Raw genomic sequence first — 18,236 nt, forward strand, 5'->3', positions numbered from 1 at the left:
GCCCTAAATCATTAATTGACATGCATATTGTGAAAATGTGGAGAGGTATAAATCTTAGGGGTGTAATCGGGTTGGGTTGGGAGACATTTTCAACTCAACTCATATTTTTCGAGTTATACCGGTTGACACCCGAATAACTCGAACTTAATTTCCAACCCAACCCAACGAGTAAAACATGGGTTGGATTGGGTTGTTGGGATCTATTGTTTTATATATATGCTTTGACTAGAATGGAGGAGATTTGAGATATGGGGAAGATTAGAGATGACAAATATTAGAGATATCAGAGGGGACGGAGGAGATGTCGAAGGAGACGAAGGAGATATGAGATCGGAGGAGACATAGGAAATTGAGATCTAAGATCGTTCTGACGGAGGAGACAAAGGAAGAGAGATGAAGTAAACGACGTAGGAGACGTCAAAGATGGTGCGACGCGCGAGGGAGAGTCAAAGGTGAAGTGTCACGTGACGACGTGGTAACTGAGAAAACCTAATTAGTAATTTTCTTTTCTTATTAAATAATATATATATTAATTCGAGTTGAGTTGACTCAACCAAAATTTTCAACCCCTAACTCACATTTTAACTTAACCTAACGTTTTAATTAGTTCGAGTTATTCAGATTCAAGTCATATTCTTACACGTCTAATAGTTGTAATAGAACCGTAATATTTGTGTAAACAATCAATATATTATACCTTTGTATAAATAAATAGGGAAATAAAAGATAACGTTGTAATATTAAAACCAAAGAAGAAAGTGTTATAATGTCCAATTTGGGAATTTCTGTAAACGTTAATTAGTCTAGATGGGCCGGGCCCATTTAAATAAGTAAATGGATCATCACTCATCAGCCCATTAACAAAGAAAAAAGAAAACCCTTCTAGGGTTTTTTATATAAGGTTTCACTTCTATTCTCTTCCGCCATTCTTCTTCGTTTTCCTCCTCCGCTCGCGGCTTAAGCAAATCTACAATGGTGAGTCTTCTTAACTTTAGCTTTTCTTTGTTTAGGGTTTTAGCTAAACTGAGGTTGAGAATCATCTTTTTTTCTTTTTCTTTTTTATATTACTGGTTCCTGTTTTTGGTCACTTGTGTCATAGGTTTAATTGTTGTTTTTGGGGGTCATTTTTTACTTTGCTCTGAATTCATAGCGATATATTATCTATGGCCGTGTGATGTGACTTAATGTTGACGAGCTGTTCATTGTAGGCTTTTGCCAAAGCTCAAAAAACGAAGGCTTACTTCAAGCGTTATCAAGTCAAGTTCAAGAGAAGGAGAGGTGATGTTTCCTTTTTCTTTTTTCGTTTTTTTGCCTGTGTAAAAACATGTAAATGGTTTGATTCTTTTCAAGCTTTTTGATTGTTGAATCATTATTTCTTCAGAGGGTAAGACTGACTATCGGGCCAGAATCCGTCTTATTAATCAAGACAAGAACAAATACAACACTCCCAAGTATCGATTTGTTGTCCGAACTGTATCCTTTGAAAGATCTGAATCTGAGTATTTTTTGGCAATTTACTAATTTTTTTCGTGTGCTAGAGCCTGGATAATGCAATGCAATATCACTTGTTTGTTGAGCTTTTTTTTTCATAGTTATTCCAGTTTTTACTTACCTAAGGCATATTGGGGTATGGGGTTGTATGTCCTTGACGTCATTCAATAGTCGAACAAAGATATTACCGCTCAAATTATTTCCGCTAGCATTGCTGGTGACTTAGTTCTTGCGTCGGCTTATTCCCATGAGCTTCCCCAGTATGGGCTTGAAGTTGGTCTCACCAACTATGCTGCAGGTGTGTGTTGTTACTTTACTTAATGTATAATATCTCGGTTAACATATCTAATATTGTGTACAATTCTTTTATAACTGTGTTCAGCATACTGCACTGGGCTTCTATTGGCTCGACGGGTCTTGAAAATGCTTGAGATGGATGCTGAATACGAAGGCAATGTGGAGGTATGTTGAATCTTAATGGCTTCTTCTATCTATATTTTGCTCGTATACATTAATTTATGAATGTCATTGATCCCACATGCATAGGCTACTGGTGAAGATTACTCGGTTGAGCCAGCAGACACCAGAAGGCCATTCCGTGCTCTCCTTGATGTTGGGCTTATCAGAACTACAACTGGAAACCGCGTTTTTGGTGCTCTGAAGGTGACTACATATTCATTTTGATCAGTTAGACTAAATTATCGTCATCTATCTTAATATATAGCTTTATCAATATTTTCTAAAGCAACCCTTCATTTCAAGGCGAACTGACTCTATTTGTGTGTTAATTGTGCCTGTTTTGTTATGTAAATGACCTTTTTTAAAACCATTTTAATGTTATGCAATTTGGTAGTTTATTGTATGTTTGGGTGAAGTTTGAATTGGTATAATGTAAAAGAATTGGATTCCCATTTTGTCGCTTTTAAATTTATCTTTGAATTTGAGGTTTTTGAGCGGTTGCAATGAATTTCAATTTTGTAAAATGCAGGGAGCTTTGGATGGTGGATTGGACATTCCTCACAGTGACAAGAGGTTTGCTGGTTATGCCAAGAATGGTCAGCAGCTTGATGTTGAAGTTCATAGGAAGTACATTTTTGGTGGACATGTTGCTGCCTACATGCGCGTAAGTCTATTTTGTTTTTTCTTTGATTTACAATTACTTCGATTTACAATTGTTTCGTATCTTGTTTCTTGGAAAAATCTGATTGATTAATTTTGCTATGCTTTACTTTTAGACCTTGATGGAAGATGAACCTGAGAAATATCAATCTCACTTCAGCGAGTACATCAAGAAGGGCATTGAGGCCGATGAACTTGAGGGGCTATACAAGAAAGTCCATGCTGCCATCCGTGCAAACCCAATAGCAAAGAAATCTGACAAGCCACAACCCAAGGCACATAAGAGGTAGAAACCGGGCTTGAGTTTTATACCATTGATAGAAAAATCGTTTCCCTAAGTCTTCTTTTGTTGTGTATGATTGGTTTAGATAACGTTTCTGTTGTGTTTGTTGAATGATGACAGGTACAACTTGAAGAAGCTGACATACGATGAAAGAAAAGCCCGCTTGGTTGAGCGCTTGAATGCACTTAACTCTGCAGCAGATGGTGATGACGATGATGATGAGGACGACGAGTAAAAATGAAAATTAGCAAAACAACTTGAGTTTTTGGTGTCTTCATCCAAGGATTTTATTCGAGTTCTGCTATTTATTATTTTAAGTTTCTTTTGTTGGTCTAGACTTTTTTTCGTCTTTGGAGTGTTAAGTTACTTTAGCTAATGATGCATTTGCTCATTTTCCGACCTTTATCACTTTTGAGACACAGCCATAATCTCTTCTAATGCAAATCAAGTTTTGACTCAACCGTGTTTGTTCGTTTTTTAAAATCAAAGTTATTGGCAACAACTATACTTACCTTTGAATCCCTTGCTACTACACTAACATTAGCATTACTATCTTTTCTATTGGAGATTATCCAACCTTTGTGTTGTAGTGCATATTTTAGTGCATATAATTCACAATTGGAATTAAGTTGTAGAGATTTGTCAAGAAATAGAACACAAAATATAGACAATTTAATTTCTAAATTATAGGGAAATGGTTAAACATATGGTTTGTCCAACCCATATACCTATATAGAGATTACTTTACACTCAATTTATTCTAAATCTATAGACAAGGAAGGGAGTGATAACTTGGAGCATGATTAACGGTTTGCTACTGGTTAATTTTCAGAGTGAAATCCATGAGTATCATAATTGTAAAGATAAATTTCCACTCCACTTGAAATTGAAATTGGGGTCCAGAGCTATATTGCCTTATCCACAACCGACCAATAGATTTCAATAACCATTCTCTAGAGAACCCCTATGCGATATCCTCTTTGAGAGTCTGTTGTTTACACATAAGAAATGTATTGCACAAAAGAAGAGAAAAAAAAGGTCTCTTCTATTCTAATATCATAAACCTCTCATATGGTGATGTGAGATTGAGAAACAATGGCACATTCACTATCTTCTATATCGGCTACAGCTAATGTCACAGCTACTCTATCGCGCTCTATCCGATTCAGCAACACACAATGTTCTTATCAAAGGCTTCCAAATCCACAAGCTTGCAGTAACGCTTGCAATGAAACTCAACATACCAATCTCATCTCACGCAGGTACAAGTCTAATACAAGTGAACATTATATTATCAACGATAGATTTTGAGTTGGTTTTAAATTTCGTAATATCTACAAATTCTTTTGCATAATTGCTATTAGATGCAATTGACCCTAATAATAAGTTACATGCATTATAAATTTTTTGTGTTCAAATTCCTCTAAGATCATTAGCCACACATCCAATGTGGTGTGGCTCAAAATTGCAGAAACACTGCCTTGATCCTGACAGGGGTAATGCTGGGTGTGAATGTGGTTGACCGGAGGGCGGAGGCAGCGGCAAGAAGACCGCCACCACCTCCACCGCAAGAGAAGAAGGACCCCAATCTGAGTGGGGTTCAGGCAAAAGTGCTAGCTAGTAAAAAGAGAAAGGAAGCCCTTAAAGAAGCTACAGCTAAGCTAAGAGCGAAAGGGAAACCTGTTGACCAGCCACCACCTGAATAATTTATGTGAATCCCAAACTTTTTGATGTTTTCGCATTTCTTCCGTCCGATATTATGTTAATCCCCACCTGAATAAAGAGTGCATATTTATATTAACAACTCTAATATTCGTTTGTGAAGTAAGAAATATGATCAAGGCCATGTGGCCATTCTATTGATTGTACTCTATTCTATGAGTTAGCTATGAGTACCAAGAGCCTAATGCGATTAGGGTTTTATGATTTTACTTTTTTTGGAGTCGTGATGGAATTAACTTCTAAATTCTATCATGAAAATCAGATCGCTGAAATGATGGAGAATAATTACCTACGGTGTAAAATTATCAGTATGGATGTCATTCTTTTTCAGCTATCACTACGAAAACGTCTCTCAAAGACCACTTCCGTCGCTCATTCTTGGCTGGAGGGTTGATGACAGCTCTTTCAGCATTTGCTGAACGATAACCAATTACAATCTCTCTTCGTTGTCGAGCTCGTAAAAGTACTTCATAGAAACTCAGCTCCTCACCTTCGCGAAGGTATAGATCAGCTTGCCTTATATGCAATTCATTACCCTGATAATAACAGAAATGCGGCAGGTTATGCGTATGACAGAGTACGACAGAAAAGATTAAAAAACAAAACTAAAACTACATGTTAGAACGGATATAAAGAGGATATAAATGTTCAGTGCCTATGAGAGATTGAGATGTAAAAAAAGGTTCATCATTTATCATATGTTCAGTTTTCTCAATGTGGGTTGGGAACACAAGCAATCGTGTTTTTGCTTATGATCATATGCATCTCAGTTCTGATTGGAAAGGAAACGTACCTCTTCTGCAAAGAGCTCCTCCAAAACATCATTTATCTGTCGATCCTCAGCCACCATGGCTAAGGCCATACTGACAAGTTCATTAGACAAGACATAATCGCTGATTTTTGACATTGAAAGGAGATTTTTAGTTCTTGGATCCAGAATTTCACTTATAATAACAGACTTATCAGAAGCCTGCTGCATTTCTCCAATCCAGGAGCCTTGTGAGAAACTTCCTTTGTGTGCTGTACCCTTGGCATATCTGACCGGCATACGCTTAGCCTGCCAAAAGCAAAAAATTTATTGAACAAATGGCCAAATGGAAAGATGAAACCATTGACATATATATTATAAAGAGTAACAGTTTCCATAGATATTGATTCTAGACTATTAGGCTTTCAGAACCGTGAAGATTCACGTGGGAAGTGCAACGAAATTTTCATGAAAGTGCTAGGATTTATGTCAATGCAACGAATCTGGTTTTGCATCTCTATATGAAAGAAACTAACCTTTGAAAGGGTATGTACAGATGGAGTCTTAACACTTTAATTTCCATGTTTCTGAATGGAATTTTTTGGCAATCTTTTGCTTATCAACTCAAATGAAGATTTTTTCATCAAAACACCAATGAAATTACGTGTTATTTCAGCATTGTAATCAACATGACCCCGAGAAGTGGAATGAGTAGGAAGTATAACATGATTCGGGGGGGGGGGGGGGGGGGAAGCAAAAGAAAGGAAAAAGACCATGAAAACAAGAATTTATACCCACATCAAATCTCAAGAGCAGTACCTGAATATCACGTATTAACAACAAGGTTGCTAGAGATCTTGAATCAGCCTGAATAGCTGAATCCTCTACAGATTCATCAGCAAGAATCAAAATCTGTACAGATCATGGTTATGTCACAACAGGATAAAATACAAAGAAGAAAACAACCTACTTGTAACACTAACAAAGTAGCTCTAAATTCATACTTCACTTCCAGGGTGAAAAGAAATCACGCTACTCACTGAATCAAATGATTCCAAAGGAAGGCTTTCCAAATGACGCCGAATTACAGCATTTCCCTCACGGTCAACCAAAGATATATTCTCCAATCGGCTGATATCAAGACCACCATCAACAAGTTTCTTTTCCCTCTCATTCTCAGGAACATCATTGAACATCCAAAGCTCTGAACCCGGAGCTAAAAATGCATCCAATACCTAAAATTGCAGAAACCAATGAGGGCAATAGAGTGCTCACTCTTATAAATAAAGCGGCATGCATGAATTTGTACAAGAAGTGGTGTAATACCAAAAACTTTTTGATTGAATGAAAATCTGTCTCTCAATATGAGAAGAGATGTTTATTTATAGATGAAATGTATACAAGTAGTTATTGACTAAGTAAGAAAATAGAAATAGTAAAACAGTCCTGAGTTAGTATCATTCTACCCCGAGATTGTCCCGAGTTTATATTATACCACCCTGGGTTTGTCCCGAGCTTGTATACATCCCGAGTTTGTCCCGAGTTATTACATAAAAAAGAAAGGACAAATATGGTATCTATGCTCAGTAGTTGAAATTTGAAAATGAAAAATGTGACAAATGCAACAAAATGATTATGAATTATGATCATGCCGTGAACGCTAAGACCTGCACCCAAGAAGCACTGGGAGCATGTTCTCAGATCTTAATAACATTACCATAATCATATCCTCCATATCTCGCCGCCAACCACACAACAGGATTCTTTCAGCAGATTTTGGAACAATAAAGTCTTTGGGAAGACTTCCCCTCCAGACCTGCAGCATTCAACGCCAAGAAGAAATAATTAGGGCTTTAATACAAAGTACTCACCACAATCATATCGTCAATGTCTCTCCTCCATCCACAAAGTAGAATCTTCTGTGGCTTTCTCGTTGGTCTTGCAATATGAATGAATGATGCTTCTCTTACCTGAATGATCAAATTAATTGCAATATTGTAAGTTTAAATTGTACGGTGTTTTTCTCGCTTATATCCATTATTATAGGCATCATCCAAGGAAATCTATCAGATCTTCCTTTTTTTCCCTCCTTTTCTTTTCTAGATAAGAACTTTGCCCCTCTCTTTCCTTCATCCACGAAGTAGAATTTTTTGAGGCTTTCATTCTGGACCTCCCAATATGCAGGTTTCTCTCTCTCTCTCTCTCTCTCAAGATTGCTCTTTGTCAGCATAACTTATTTGCCAAATAAATTCAGAAATTTTCCTCATAGACTAAGCTCAGCAGTGACTCTTTATCAATCTAATTCCTTCTTTTGGATTTTGAATTACTTAATCAAATCCTCCCCCCAACACCCCTCACCTGGCATGACTGTAAAATTCCTAAAGATACATTGGAGTATAAAATACCACTACATGAAAGGAAAAGCAAGCAATACAGCAACAGAACGTGAATGCCCATTGTATAGAATAAAAAAGTTCCTACAGGGAAATGAAAGCACCGTAGGTAAAGGAGCTGGAGCGTAAGTATCATCATCTTCTGCTATAACAAGAACTTCATCACCTTCTTCCAGGATATACGAGTCTTCAGGATTCAGTACAATTTTTCCACCTCGTGATGCAACCTTGATTCCACAAGGAATCGCATCAGGAAAGCTAATCAATACGTCCTCAAATTGCATACCATTCAACTGTGGCCATCTTTTGATGTAGAATTCACAGTTTTCAAAACCCAGGATATCTTCCCAAATCTACAACCGTATGAAAAGAAATACACAATTTGCTCATAAAAGATATAAAAAGAAAATATTTGAAACAGTAAGGCCGAACATGCGTGAAGAGAAGCACGAAGACAATATTTTATTTTATATTAAAACATAAAACAGGCTCGTTTGACTCAATAAAAACCTGAGCAAGTCCTGGCTGTCGAGCACATTGAATCATTAGACGTCCAATCACATCGTGAGCCACTACAGTTTCAACAAGCTCTCCACCAACAAGTTTAACAAGAACCTCATTATCAAGATCACTAAGTTCCACTACTATGTGTCCTCTCAGACCTTCTTTAACTCCAGTTAGGCTTAAAACAGTTCTCAATGCACGGGCATCACTCTGCAAATTACACGTATCAAATAAAAATCAAGTATCATAGCTCAATGATACCAATCCACTTACTTGATCAGCATTTCCGTCCTCAGCAATGACAATAATTGCACGGGCCTTTGACACCGAGACCTGTATGTATGGTGTCAGAAAAAATCCTAATGAAAATAATGATATGCACAATTCCAAGTTTACGGTATTCATGGACCAGAAAGACATTGTTAGGTTTAACAAATTCTGAGTTGTGCATTTTCGAGGGTGAAAACTTCTAGACAGATGGAAGAAAATCTCAGCACCACAAAGTTGGTGTATTACATAGAAGTACCTTCTTCAAGTCTGCCAGGATTAATGGACTTCCAGTTCTGCATATAACAGAGGTTCCCTTAAAATCAAACTCCATTTTAGCAATGTCAAGTTCCATTTCTTCTTTGTCTCGTTCAGCCATCACCACAACAATTCCTCCTCCCAAGCTCTCATTGGCTATAGAAATCTGATTCAGAAGTGACCCCTAGATCCACGTAATAGCATTGCACATAGAAAAGGAAGGAGAAAAAAATCAATTACAATGTCCTATAAATACTTTACCAGATTTTGCATCAGGTAATTCTTTAAAAGCATAAACCATGCAGATTAATTGAATAAATTTTAATAAATGAAACATCATCATAAGATGAGAAGAAATCAAATTTTACCAGTTTGTCGCTCCATCCAAGGATCAAAGTGTGATCTTGTTCAACAACCTCACTTCTTCCTTTTCTAAGTGAGTCAAACTTTTCAGATATTGAATCGGATACAAGGCCAAGCATCATAGCAAATATTAACATCCCACCGAAGCTAACAGAAACTGATACTAGCCTTGGACCAAAACCTTCAGAGTTTGCATGATTTCCAGAATCAGCCACGTACGTCCAAGATAGCCAAAGACAATCGACTAAGCTATCATCTGTCACTCCAAATAGTGCTAAACCTCCCAGCATAATCAATAGTAGAGTTGCTATCAACAATGCCAGTGGCTTAGCATATGGGTGGATAGAGAAAAAGACATCCACCTTATACGCAAGTCGTTTATTGAGTGAAACTTCTTCCAAATTATGATCCAACGATCTCGATTTAGAGACATAGTCAATGTACTTAAGGATAATGATAGGAGCAAACAGCAGTGTAAGGGATGCGATTGACGCTAAAGTTTTTAATTTTTTATCTGTAAAAACATCAGTAACTTCGTCTGGTGAACGTACATCATCTTCATTTCCATCGTCAAACAAATTGCAAACTCGTAATTTGCTGTTTAGATTAGAAATCCGGGTCTGAAAGTGGAAGAAACTTACATTGAAGAACCAAGCAGCACATGCAGTGGGAAAGCTCGTTGAATTCATAAAAAAATAACAGTAAAAATAATTATGGAATTAGAGTCAAACGTCCACCGAAATCACAATTGGAAAACTCAGTACCTCTAAATTGTTGACTTGCTCCTGTAAATATAAGTTTTCATGCACGATCGTTGCAAAACTCACGACAAAAATCTACACAAATACGAGCATGTCAACTTCAAATCGTTAACAACCGAATATACGTCGAGAGATAAGGAAATAGAGGAATAGAGAGAAAGAGAGAGAGAGAGAGAGAGAGAGAGAGAAAACCGATGCTGTAATAGCCAAAAAAATCCATCGAACTTTCAGCGAACTGTCAATCGACTTAGACAAACGAGAAGTATCAGAGACTTTCTTAACGGAGCTCGAGACGTCCGGCAGCTCCAACTTCCGTTTGGAAGAAAATTCAACTTCGGAACTTTTAAGCGAGAGATCACTACGACGATCAAAATCAAATCTCCGTCGAGTACGAGCAAACTTGACATCATTAGTGATGGTTGAAGAAGAATGCGAATCGGAAATAGAGGACGAAGTCTTGCGATACCTATGGTAATCGGTGTAACGCCGAGACAAGCGAGAAGTATCGGAAAAACGGCGGATGTAGTTGGGAGATTTGGCGGGGTGAGAGTGTACGAAGGATTGTGGAGGGAAGAACCAGTCCCTGCTCGAGGAAGGAGATGATTCAGAGTCAAGGGACATTGTGGTAATTACATGAAATTATTGGGGTATTTTAGAATAAAAGCGAATAGCGAGAGTTTCTTTTTTCGTAGTTTGTCTTCCCATTGTTAAATATATATATATAACACACAATGTTTAATTACTTGTGTACTTTTCTTATAACCATTTATATAACAATTCAATTCTAATCCTTCTTTAAAAAAATTCTAAATGAAAATTAAGTAAAAATAAAAACGAATGTAGAAAAAACGGCCGATTTTTTGAAATTTAGTCGTCGAAAGAAACATTTTGAAAGTACGTGACAAAAATGAACAAAACTACCATAACTAAAACAATTATTTTAGAAATATAATAGACAAAAAGTTAATAATACATGAACCAAAGCGTTCGTTTTTTTACCTTAAATTTGTTAAAATTTGATCTAACATTTCACTATTTGCATTTTTAATCTCGATTTATTGTTATTAAATATAATTATTTGTCTATTATCTAATTTAAAATAATTATAATTACTTAATTTCCACTTTCACTAGTTGTTATCACTGCAGAATTAATTTAAACTTTTAATCCTAAAAATCTAAGTGGGTATATAATGAAAAATCAAATTAAAACGTAGAAGCGACTAAATTATAACCAAAATCAAATTTAGTACTTACTAGGCTTAGTTAAATTTACATTTATTTCTAAAATTATAGTATTTGATGAAAATGGTAGGTAAGAATTCCAACCAATCATGTTCAAGGTATATACTTTGGCTTATGCTGATATTATATTTTTTACTGAAATAATATGCTCATATGATTTTAAATGATGTTGGTTGGTTGTACTTTATGAATAATTAGTCAATAATTAAATTTTATAAATTTATACCATAGTTTTCTCGAAAAATTAAAAAGAGAATATTCTACCACAGTATAGGTCAACACATTCTTATTGTTGTTTTTATTATTATATTTTAAACAAACCAATGAAATAAATTACGTTTTTTATTTGTTGGAACAATAAAGTATTGCAATTGACTTTGTATTGATGCGAATGCCTAATTTCCTTTTATATTTGATGGAGAATTGCATTAGAGAAATTGGGCTGGATGGCCCAAACAAAAGCCCACAACTTTAGGCTCAGCCCAAAATGTAAATTGCAAAAAAAAAAAAAAAAACCAAACCCTAGTCTTCATCGTTCATTTCAGGCTTGACTCCCACTGGAATCGTCTTCTTCGTTCGTCCCTCTCCCTCCCATCTTACCTTATCCGACGACCGACCGGCACTCCGGCGTACCACTAACGCTACTGCAGGCGTCCTTTGTTTCCGCCAACTTCGACTCTTTGTTCACTTCCTGTCCGACGCTCAATTGGTTTGGATCCATCTTCGTTGTATCTCTATGCTTCTTAGTTGGTAAAGTTCTCTTTTTTTATTTTTTTTGTTTGCTGTTCTTTATATATTGAAACATGAATAGAAATGTGCAATGTGTTTGGTATTTGTTTCTGTATCTTTGTTCTCTAAAATTTTGGAATTAAAAAATATAATACAAGAACTTGAATTTCATAATTTTGAGTGGAGAAGTTTATTAAAAATGAGAAAAATAAACGAGAACAGTTGCTAATGCTTCCCTCCGTTTCTGAAATCTGGAAACTAGAAATAAAGAAACTAATATTGGACTGCCACACTCTCAGCTTTTCCTTGGATGTGGAAATCGAGTTTGGCACAATCAGTGATTTGGCTAATTCGATTGTGCAGCTCATCCTCCTTGTTTTTTTGCGTATTATGTTACTTTGCTTTTGTAATTAGACTAGTTGGTCGGATTATTTTTAGAACATTTCCAATTGCTTTAGTTTTCGGTTTGTTTTTAATTGTTGGAAGGCAGTTAGGTTGGGATTTGGGAATAGGCAAGGGTGTAGCTGCTGATGTTCACTGAGATTTGTGGGTGAACGTTTTTGAAGTGGTGATTATAATGAGAGGTTTAGTGTGAAATACTCATTACTGTGTATATCAAGTTATCAACATTTGTTTTGAAAGGTTATCTTGTTTCAGACTAAAGAAAGTTGTTGGGTGGTGTAGTTTTTATAGAATAGTTGCACAGAAATATAGAAGATAGGATTCTCAAGTCATTTCTTATATTTTAATCATCATTCACGAGTCAAGTCCTGTCGTGTGTGTTCTATCTGAATCTTGTTCTATTTTCTTACACATCTCAATTAATTTTTTTTTTTCCATTTTAGAGGTTTTGTCAAATATTTAGCATAAGTCAATATGCAAGTCCCTTCAGAAGGAGAAAATGCTTTGGCTACGGTTGGTCCTCGGCCAATGGAATGGTCAACCGTTCCATATAATCCTCCTCAAGGACCTGGGCCGAATGTGAAACAGCGAACATCTAGTCTGGAATCACCAATCATGTTGTTGTCAGGCCATCAGAGTGCCATATATACATTAAAGTTCAATCCAGATGGAAACGTGGTTGCCTCTGGGTCTCACGACAAGGAAATTTTTCTCTGGAATGTACATGGGGATTGCAAGAATTTTATGGTTTTGAGAGGGCATAAGAATGCAGTTCTAGACCTTCATTGGACTGTTGATGGATCTCAGATAGTTAGTGCCAGTCCCGATAAAACATTGAGAGCATGGGATGTTGAAACTGGAAAACAAATTAAGAAGATGGCAGAACACTCTTCATTTGTCAATTCATGTTGCCCCACGAGAAGAGGGCCGCCACTAATTGTCAGTGGATCAGATGATGGAACTGCAAAACTTTGGGATATGCGTCAAAGGGGCGCTATTCAAACATTCCCGGATAAATATCAGATTACAGCAGTAAGTTTCTCAGATGCATCAGACAAGATCTTCACAGGTGGAATCGATAACGATGTTAAGGTTTGGGATTTGCGCAAAGGTGAAGTTATGATGACACTTCAAGGTCATCAAGATATGATAACTGGTATGCAGTTGAGTCCTGATGGTTCTTATCTCCTCACTAATGGAATGGATTGCAAGCTCTGCATATGGGACATGCGCCCATATGCACCTCAAAACCGATGTGTAAAGATATTTGAAGGGCACCAACATAACTTTGAAAAAAACCTACTGAAATGTAGCTGGTCTGCTGATGGTAGCAAGGTCACTGCAGGTAGTTCAGATCGGATGGTTTACATATGGGATACAACGTCTCGACGAATATTGTACAAGCTTCCTGGCCATACTGGATCTGTCAATGAGTGTGTCTTCCATCCCAGTGAGCCTATTGTTGCATCTTGCGGTAGTGATAAACAGATATATCTTGGGGAGATTTAATCTACATTCGAAATCGTCAATCTGTACTGTAAGTGCTCTTGTCAATTACTTAATTGCTTCTATTTTCCTAATGTAAGTGACCCACAAAAATGATTTTTGGACGTAGGATTCAAGGTGACATTTCTGGGTAATGTAGTAAACGTCTTCATGACATAAAAACTTGCAATTTGAACTTTGTTTCCATGTGATTTTGTGGGATTAATTTGTAGGCTTTTTTGCAGCCACTGTTTTCTATGGGTAATCTGAGGGACTACAATAGTTTAGTTGAGTACTATTCGAGGTTCAAATTATTTTAGTTCGAGTTTAGAAAGTATTTGTCCAGGAAGAGCTTGCAATACTAAAACAAGTTATATCATATGAATTAAATCGAAAGGGATAAATTGTTGTAAAAAATTCTTTGGAGATTTCTTCATCTTATTCTCTAGTTAAACTTCACATACACACTTCCTTGCTTTAAATTTTGGTGAGACCTGTATTAGAGCATGTTTAAAAAATATTTTCTTGGGTTTGGTTGTATTTTCTTAAAAATTATTATAGAGTACTCTTATTAACAACAAATTACTATAGAAGAACTATCACAGGTTAACTCGGTGATAAAATAGAATAGTCTCATGTGTTCAATTCATTGTGGTCACCTACTAGAGTTTTCTTGACATACAAATGTTGTAGGATCACAACCCCTCACAAATATAAAAAAGTAGGATCACAACCGCTCACAAATAAATTAAATATGTTTCTATAGTTGGTAAAGTATAAGTTTAATTTATATGGCTTATAAATATAATTTTGTTCTCATTGTTTCAATAACGAGCTTTGAAGTATATGAATAAAAATGTTATTAAAAATATTTTAAAAAAAGAATGTATACATAAATTATAATAATAAAAGAAGATGATCGAAGAAATCGAACATGAATTTTAACACTTTAATATTTTTAACGTGATATATATTTCTAAACTGTTTTAGATTAATTCAAAGAATTTGTGAGTTCCACGGCTATCAGAAGAATTGGGTTTCATAGTTTACGACTTCTTAGTATTTAACTTCTTATTCCAACCACTCTCAAAATGTTTAAAGACAAATGACTCTTTATGTTTAGGACATGTATTGTATTCGTTACCTTAGGATATTTAGTTTTATAGTTTTATCTTCATCCTTTTTGAAACCTATTTTTATAGTTTTATCTTTTTTTTTTTGTAAATGTATTGTAATAAATGCTGGGGTGGGGATTTGACATCTATTTTGATCTTTCTTAAGATACAAAAATCACCCCTTTCGCATCAATAACATAATTTCAAAGTTTTTTTACGATTTGAAAAAGAAAATGCTCGATCGTCTATTAACTCACAAACTTTAACTCATATGTCATTTCATTACTTAATTATATAAATACTTCAACATAGAGTATAAAAACGTGGATGAGGACAAATTTTTTTTGACATTTTTGTCCTTCCTTGGTATTATTTTCTATTATTGCATCGGTAACAATTTTGTCTTTTCACTTTCTTGTTTTAATGGTAATTGAAGAATAAATGAGATTGATTTTTTAAATACCTTATGAATTTATTAGGTTAATTATAATTTATAAACTACTTATAGCTCTAAGAAAACCGAAAGTTCATCAACTTCTAAAATAAAAATAATCAATAATTCATTTTCCTCTTTTATCTTGTTCTATTTGAAATTATGCTAATTGAAAAAGAAAGTAAATGATTTATAAATACCTTATTAGATAATTATTCTAATTGTAAATTTGTAACTTAAGAAAACTGAAAAGTTTATCCAACTTTTAAGTGCAAAGAATTAATAACTAAATCGGTTAACTTATATAGCATCAATTAGTTGAGTTTTGGATTATTATAAAAATCATTTTTTCTCCTTCCCAAGTTTGCAAACAAATTGGATAGCATTCAACAAAGAAAATATCTTTGTTTGATTGCATGATTCTAATCCTATAGTTTCAAGGTAAGCCTTTTCTTTTATTTCTCTGTTTTTTATTTTTATTTATTTATTTATTTTAGTTGTTATAAGGTTTTCGAGATATGTTTGTTTTAAATTTTTATCTCTACAAAGTCTTTTACATTTCATCAATGTTTCAAGTTCATATATCTCTCGATCTATCCATCAAAGGCTAGACTGATCAAATTGTGGGATTTCTAGATTTGGTCTAATATGTAAATCCATAGGTATCACTAAAAGTGAAAGCATATTCGAAGGTCCATACAAACAACAATAGAACAAGACCCACTGATAGAAAAATCCATCTTTAAATGATAGCTATTTGATAGTGATTTATGAAATAATTACTAAAAAAATCTCATCAATTGTCATGTGTTTAAGAATATCTACATGAGGAAAACTTTGTGTTTGTCATTTCTCTTGGATTTGTATTTTTACTCCATTGCCAACTTGCCTTTCTAAAAGTTTAGTATAGAAAACTAATGTAATATAATTAATTCATTTTTTTAACAGGGACAAAGTAGAATTGTATAAAAGTGACATTTGCATGATTTCTTTTGACACTGTGTTCATAAATTCACGTACAATTTCACTCGATAGCGCAACTATAAAACTTCTTTAACTCCTCGGTTTTATTTTAAAGTCTTTTAAATGCAATAAAAGTATAAAATTCGAATCACAAACCTCGAAATCACCAACTAACGACCAATCTAAGAATATAAAAATTAGCGAAAATCAAATCAAATTCGAAAGGAATAGAACAATAAGAATAAGATAAATGAAAAGAGTAATATAAAAGATTTAAAGGGTAACATTGAAGAAAGAGGAAAATTCAAAGGGCAATATTGTCATATTCTTTTAAAAATAAAAAGGAATACAATAGACATAAAAATATCTCTAAGCCTAATGTTCATTGAAATTAAAATCCAAAACTAAGCTTTGTTGTAAGCCACTAATTATGGATGAATAGATGTATGAATAATAATATCACATTTTGATAAAGACAAATCCAAAATTTCCACTCTTATCAGCATAATTGTGGGGACAATAAACACATTTTTGGAAAACTAATTATTTTCAATCGTATTCTATGCTTTTTCTAGTCTCCAATTTTGACGAAGATATGCATTTACTCGTTGAGTTTTAGAAACATGACTGTTTAGTTTTTAGATTTGAAACAATTGTCTCGTTTCATCCACAAGTTTTCAAAACATATATTTTTAGTCTTTAATTTTTTAAAACAGGTTTATAAAATCTGAACTGATATATTCTTACAAGTCTAGGGCTGGAAAATGAATTCACCCAACACGTACTTTTATCAAAATTCTGGGACTAAAAATGTATTTTCTTCCTCAAAGCAATTAAAAAATAAAACAAATTGATCGACTATTTATCCTTCACACAACAAAACCATTAAAAAATCACTAAAAACAAAATTAATTATACTCGACTTTTGTTGTGATGTCTAAATATTTTATCCAATTTTATACTTTTTACAATTTTCCTATAAAACTTAAAAATATATAATAATTAAAAATTGGTAGAAAAATATTAAAACTATTTATAAAATATATCAAACTCTTTCTAAATCATTTAAGTTTTATTTTTCTATATTTTATAAATACTTTCATCTTTTTTTTCTAATCATAAAAATTTCATAAGGTTTTCCTTTCTTTATAGTTCTAAAAATTATAAAAGCGAAAAATGAATCAGGAAGCAAACGAAATTTAATAACTGGAAGTAATTGTATAGGATAAAATCGACAAATATGATCTAATTTCAACATTATAATTTATGACGTCACTTTTAACATAAAAATCAAAGGGTATTTTAACTTTATCATCCAATTTTGGCTAAACATTCTAATTATGAGTTTTGTGATGAACCGTTAATTAACGAAAGGCCGATTTGTGCATCGAAATTTTGACTATGACATTTGAAAATGAAATTTGTCGAATCTTAAGAATTATGCTTTTCTTCTTCTTCTTATATTTTTCTCTCTCCAAAACATATATTTAATTTATTCTTTTAATCAAATAAATTACTTCAAATTCTCATCAATATATATATATACAGTAACTAAAAATTTAGCAATTTTTATTTATTTTTACAAAATTAAAATTGTAAATATAGCATACAATTGAACAAATTGCTTTTTTTAATTATTTATTATTATTCTAATTTTACCTTACATGTATTTACACTTTTTAAAAATAATAAGAAAAACAAACTATTTGATAGGGTGATTTTTGTTGAATATTTTGTAAACTTTATCATTTATTTATAAATTAAAATACTTTTATATTTTTAAAAAGATATAATACATTTTGGTATTTTAATAAACTAATACACTTTTAAATAAATATTATCATTTATGTAATTATTGTACTATAATTTTAGTTAATTGTGTGAAGGTGAAAGTTAATTTTGTTCTTTGTTTTTTCATAGGATTAGTTTGATTTTGATAGTCATGGTTTGAGTCCT

At 33.9% G+C, this 18,236-nt stretch overlaps 4 protein-coding genes across 5 annotated transcripts; 3 read left to right on the forward strand and 1 right to left on the reverse strand.

Moving 5' to 3' along the window:
* The first annotated feature begins 951 nt into the window (after positions 1-951).
* RPL5 (ribosomal protein L5) lies at positions 952-3,353 on the forward strand. The gene is given in 9 exon segments (NM_001280730.1): positions 952-975; positions 1,209-1,278; positions 1,382-1,473; positions 1,663-1,789; positions 1,874-1,953; positions 2,038-2,154; positions 2,480-2,614; positions 2,727-2,896; positions 3,014-3,353. Coding segments are annotated over 9 exon segments (909 nt in total). The 5' UTR covers positions 952-972; the 3' UTR covers positions 3,129-3,353.
* Positions 3,354-3,877: 524 nt separating this feature from the next.
* Positions 3,878-4,821, forward strand: LOC101217329. Its single transcript, XM_004135290.3, has 2 exons — positions 3,878-4,155; positions 4,365-4,821. The coding sequence occupies exons 1-2, from the start codon at positions 3,989-3,991 to the stop codon at positions 4,597-4,599; spliced, it is 402 nt and encodes a 133-aa protein (XP_004135338.1). The 5' UTR covers positions 3,878-3,988; the 3' UTR covers positions 4,600-4,821.
* Positions 4,084-10,596, reverse strand: LOC101221198 (ion channel CASTOR). 2 transcript variants are annotated; one of them, XM_011657253.2, is made up of 13 exons: positions 10,102-10,596; positions 9,913-9,984; positions 9,154-9,768; positions 8,787-8,969; positions 8,534-8,593; positions 8,267-8,470; positions 7,861-8,109; positions 7,235-7,333; positions 6,404-6,598; positions 6,183-6,275; positions 5,409-5,672; positions 4,905-5,151; positions 4,084-4,666 (listed from the first exon to the last, which is right to left on the reverse strand). In XM_011657253.2, the coding sequence occupies exons 1-12, from the start codon at positions 10,528-10,530 to the stop codon at positions 4,933-4,935; spliced, it is 2,682 nt and encodes an 893-aa protein (XP_011655555.1). In that variant the 5' UTR covers positions 10,531-10,596; the 3' UTR covers positions 4,084-4,666; positions 4,905-4,932. The 2 variants fall into 2 exon arrangements, with proteins under 2 accessions (XP_011655555.1, XP_011655554.1); XM_011657252.2 differs by lacking the exon at positions 7,235-7,333 and adding an exon at positions 7,081-7,179 and having other exon boundaries at positions 4,089-4,666; positions 10,102-10,595.
* A 1,078-nt stretch (positions 10,597-11,674) lies between these two features.
* Positions 11,675-14,186, forward strand: LOC101216854 (U5 small nuclear ribonucleoprotein 40 kDa protein). The gene is made up of 2 exons (XM_004135288.3): positions 11,675-11,903; positions 12,728-14,186. The coding sequence occupies exon 2, from the start codon at positions 12,759-12,761 to the stop codon at positions 13,791-13,793; it is 1,035 nt and encodes a 344-aa protein (XP_004135336.1). The 5' UTR covers positions 11,675-11,903; positions 12,728-12,758; the 3' UTR covers positions 13,794-14,186.
* Positions 14,187-18,236: the final 4,050 nt, after the last annotated feature.

This window comes from Cucumis sativus, chromosome 5 (assembly GCF_000004075.3).
Source record: "Cucumis sativus cultivar 9930 chromosome 5, Cucumber_9930_V3, whole genome shotgun sequence".
Lineage (NCBI taxonomy): Eukaryota > Viridiplantae > Streptophyta > Magnoliopsida > Cucurbitales > Cucurbitaceae > Cucumis > Cucumis sativus.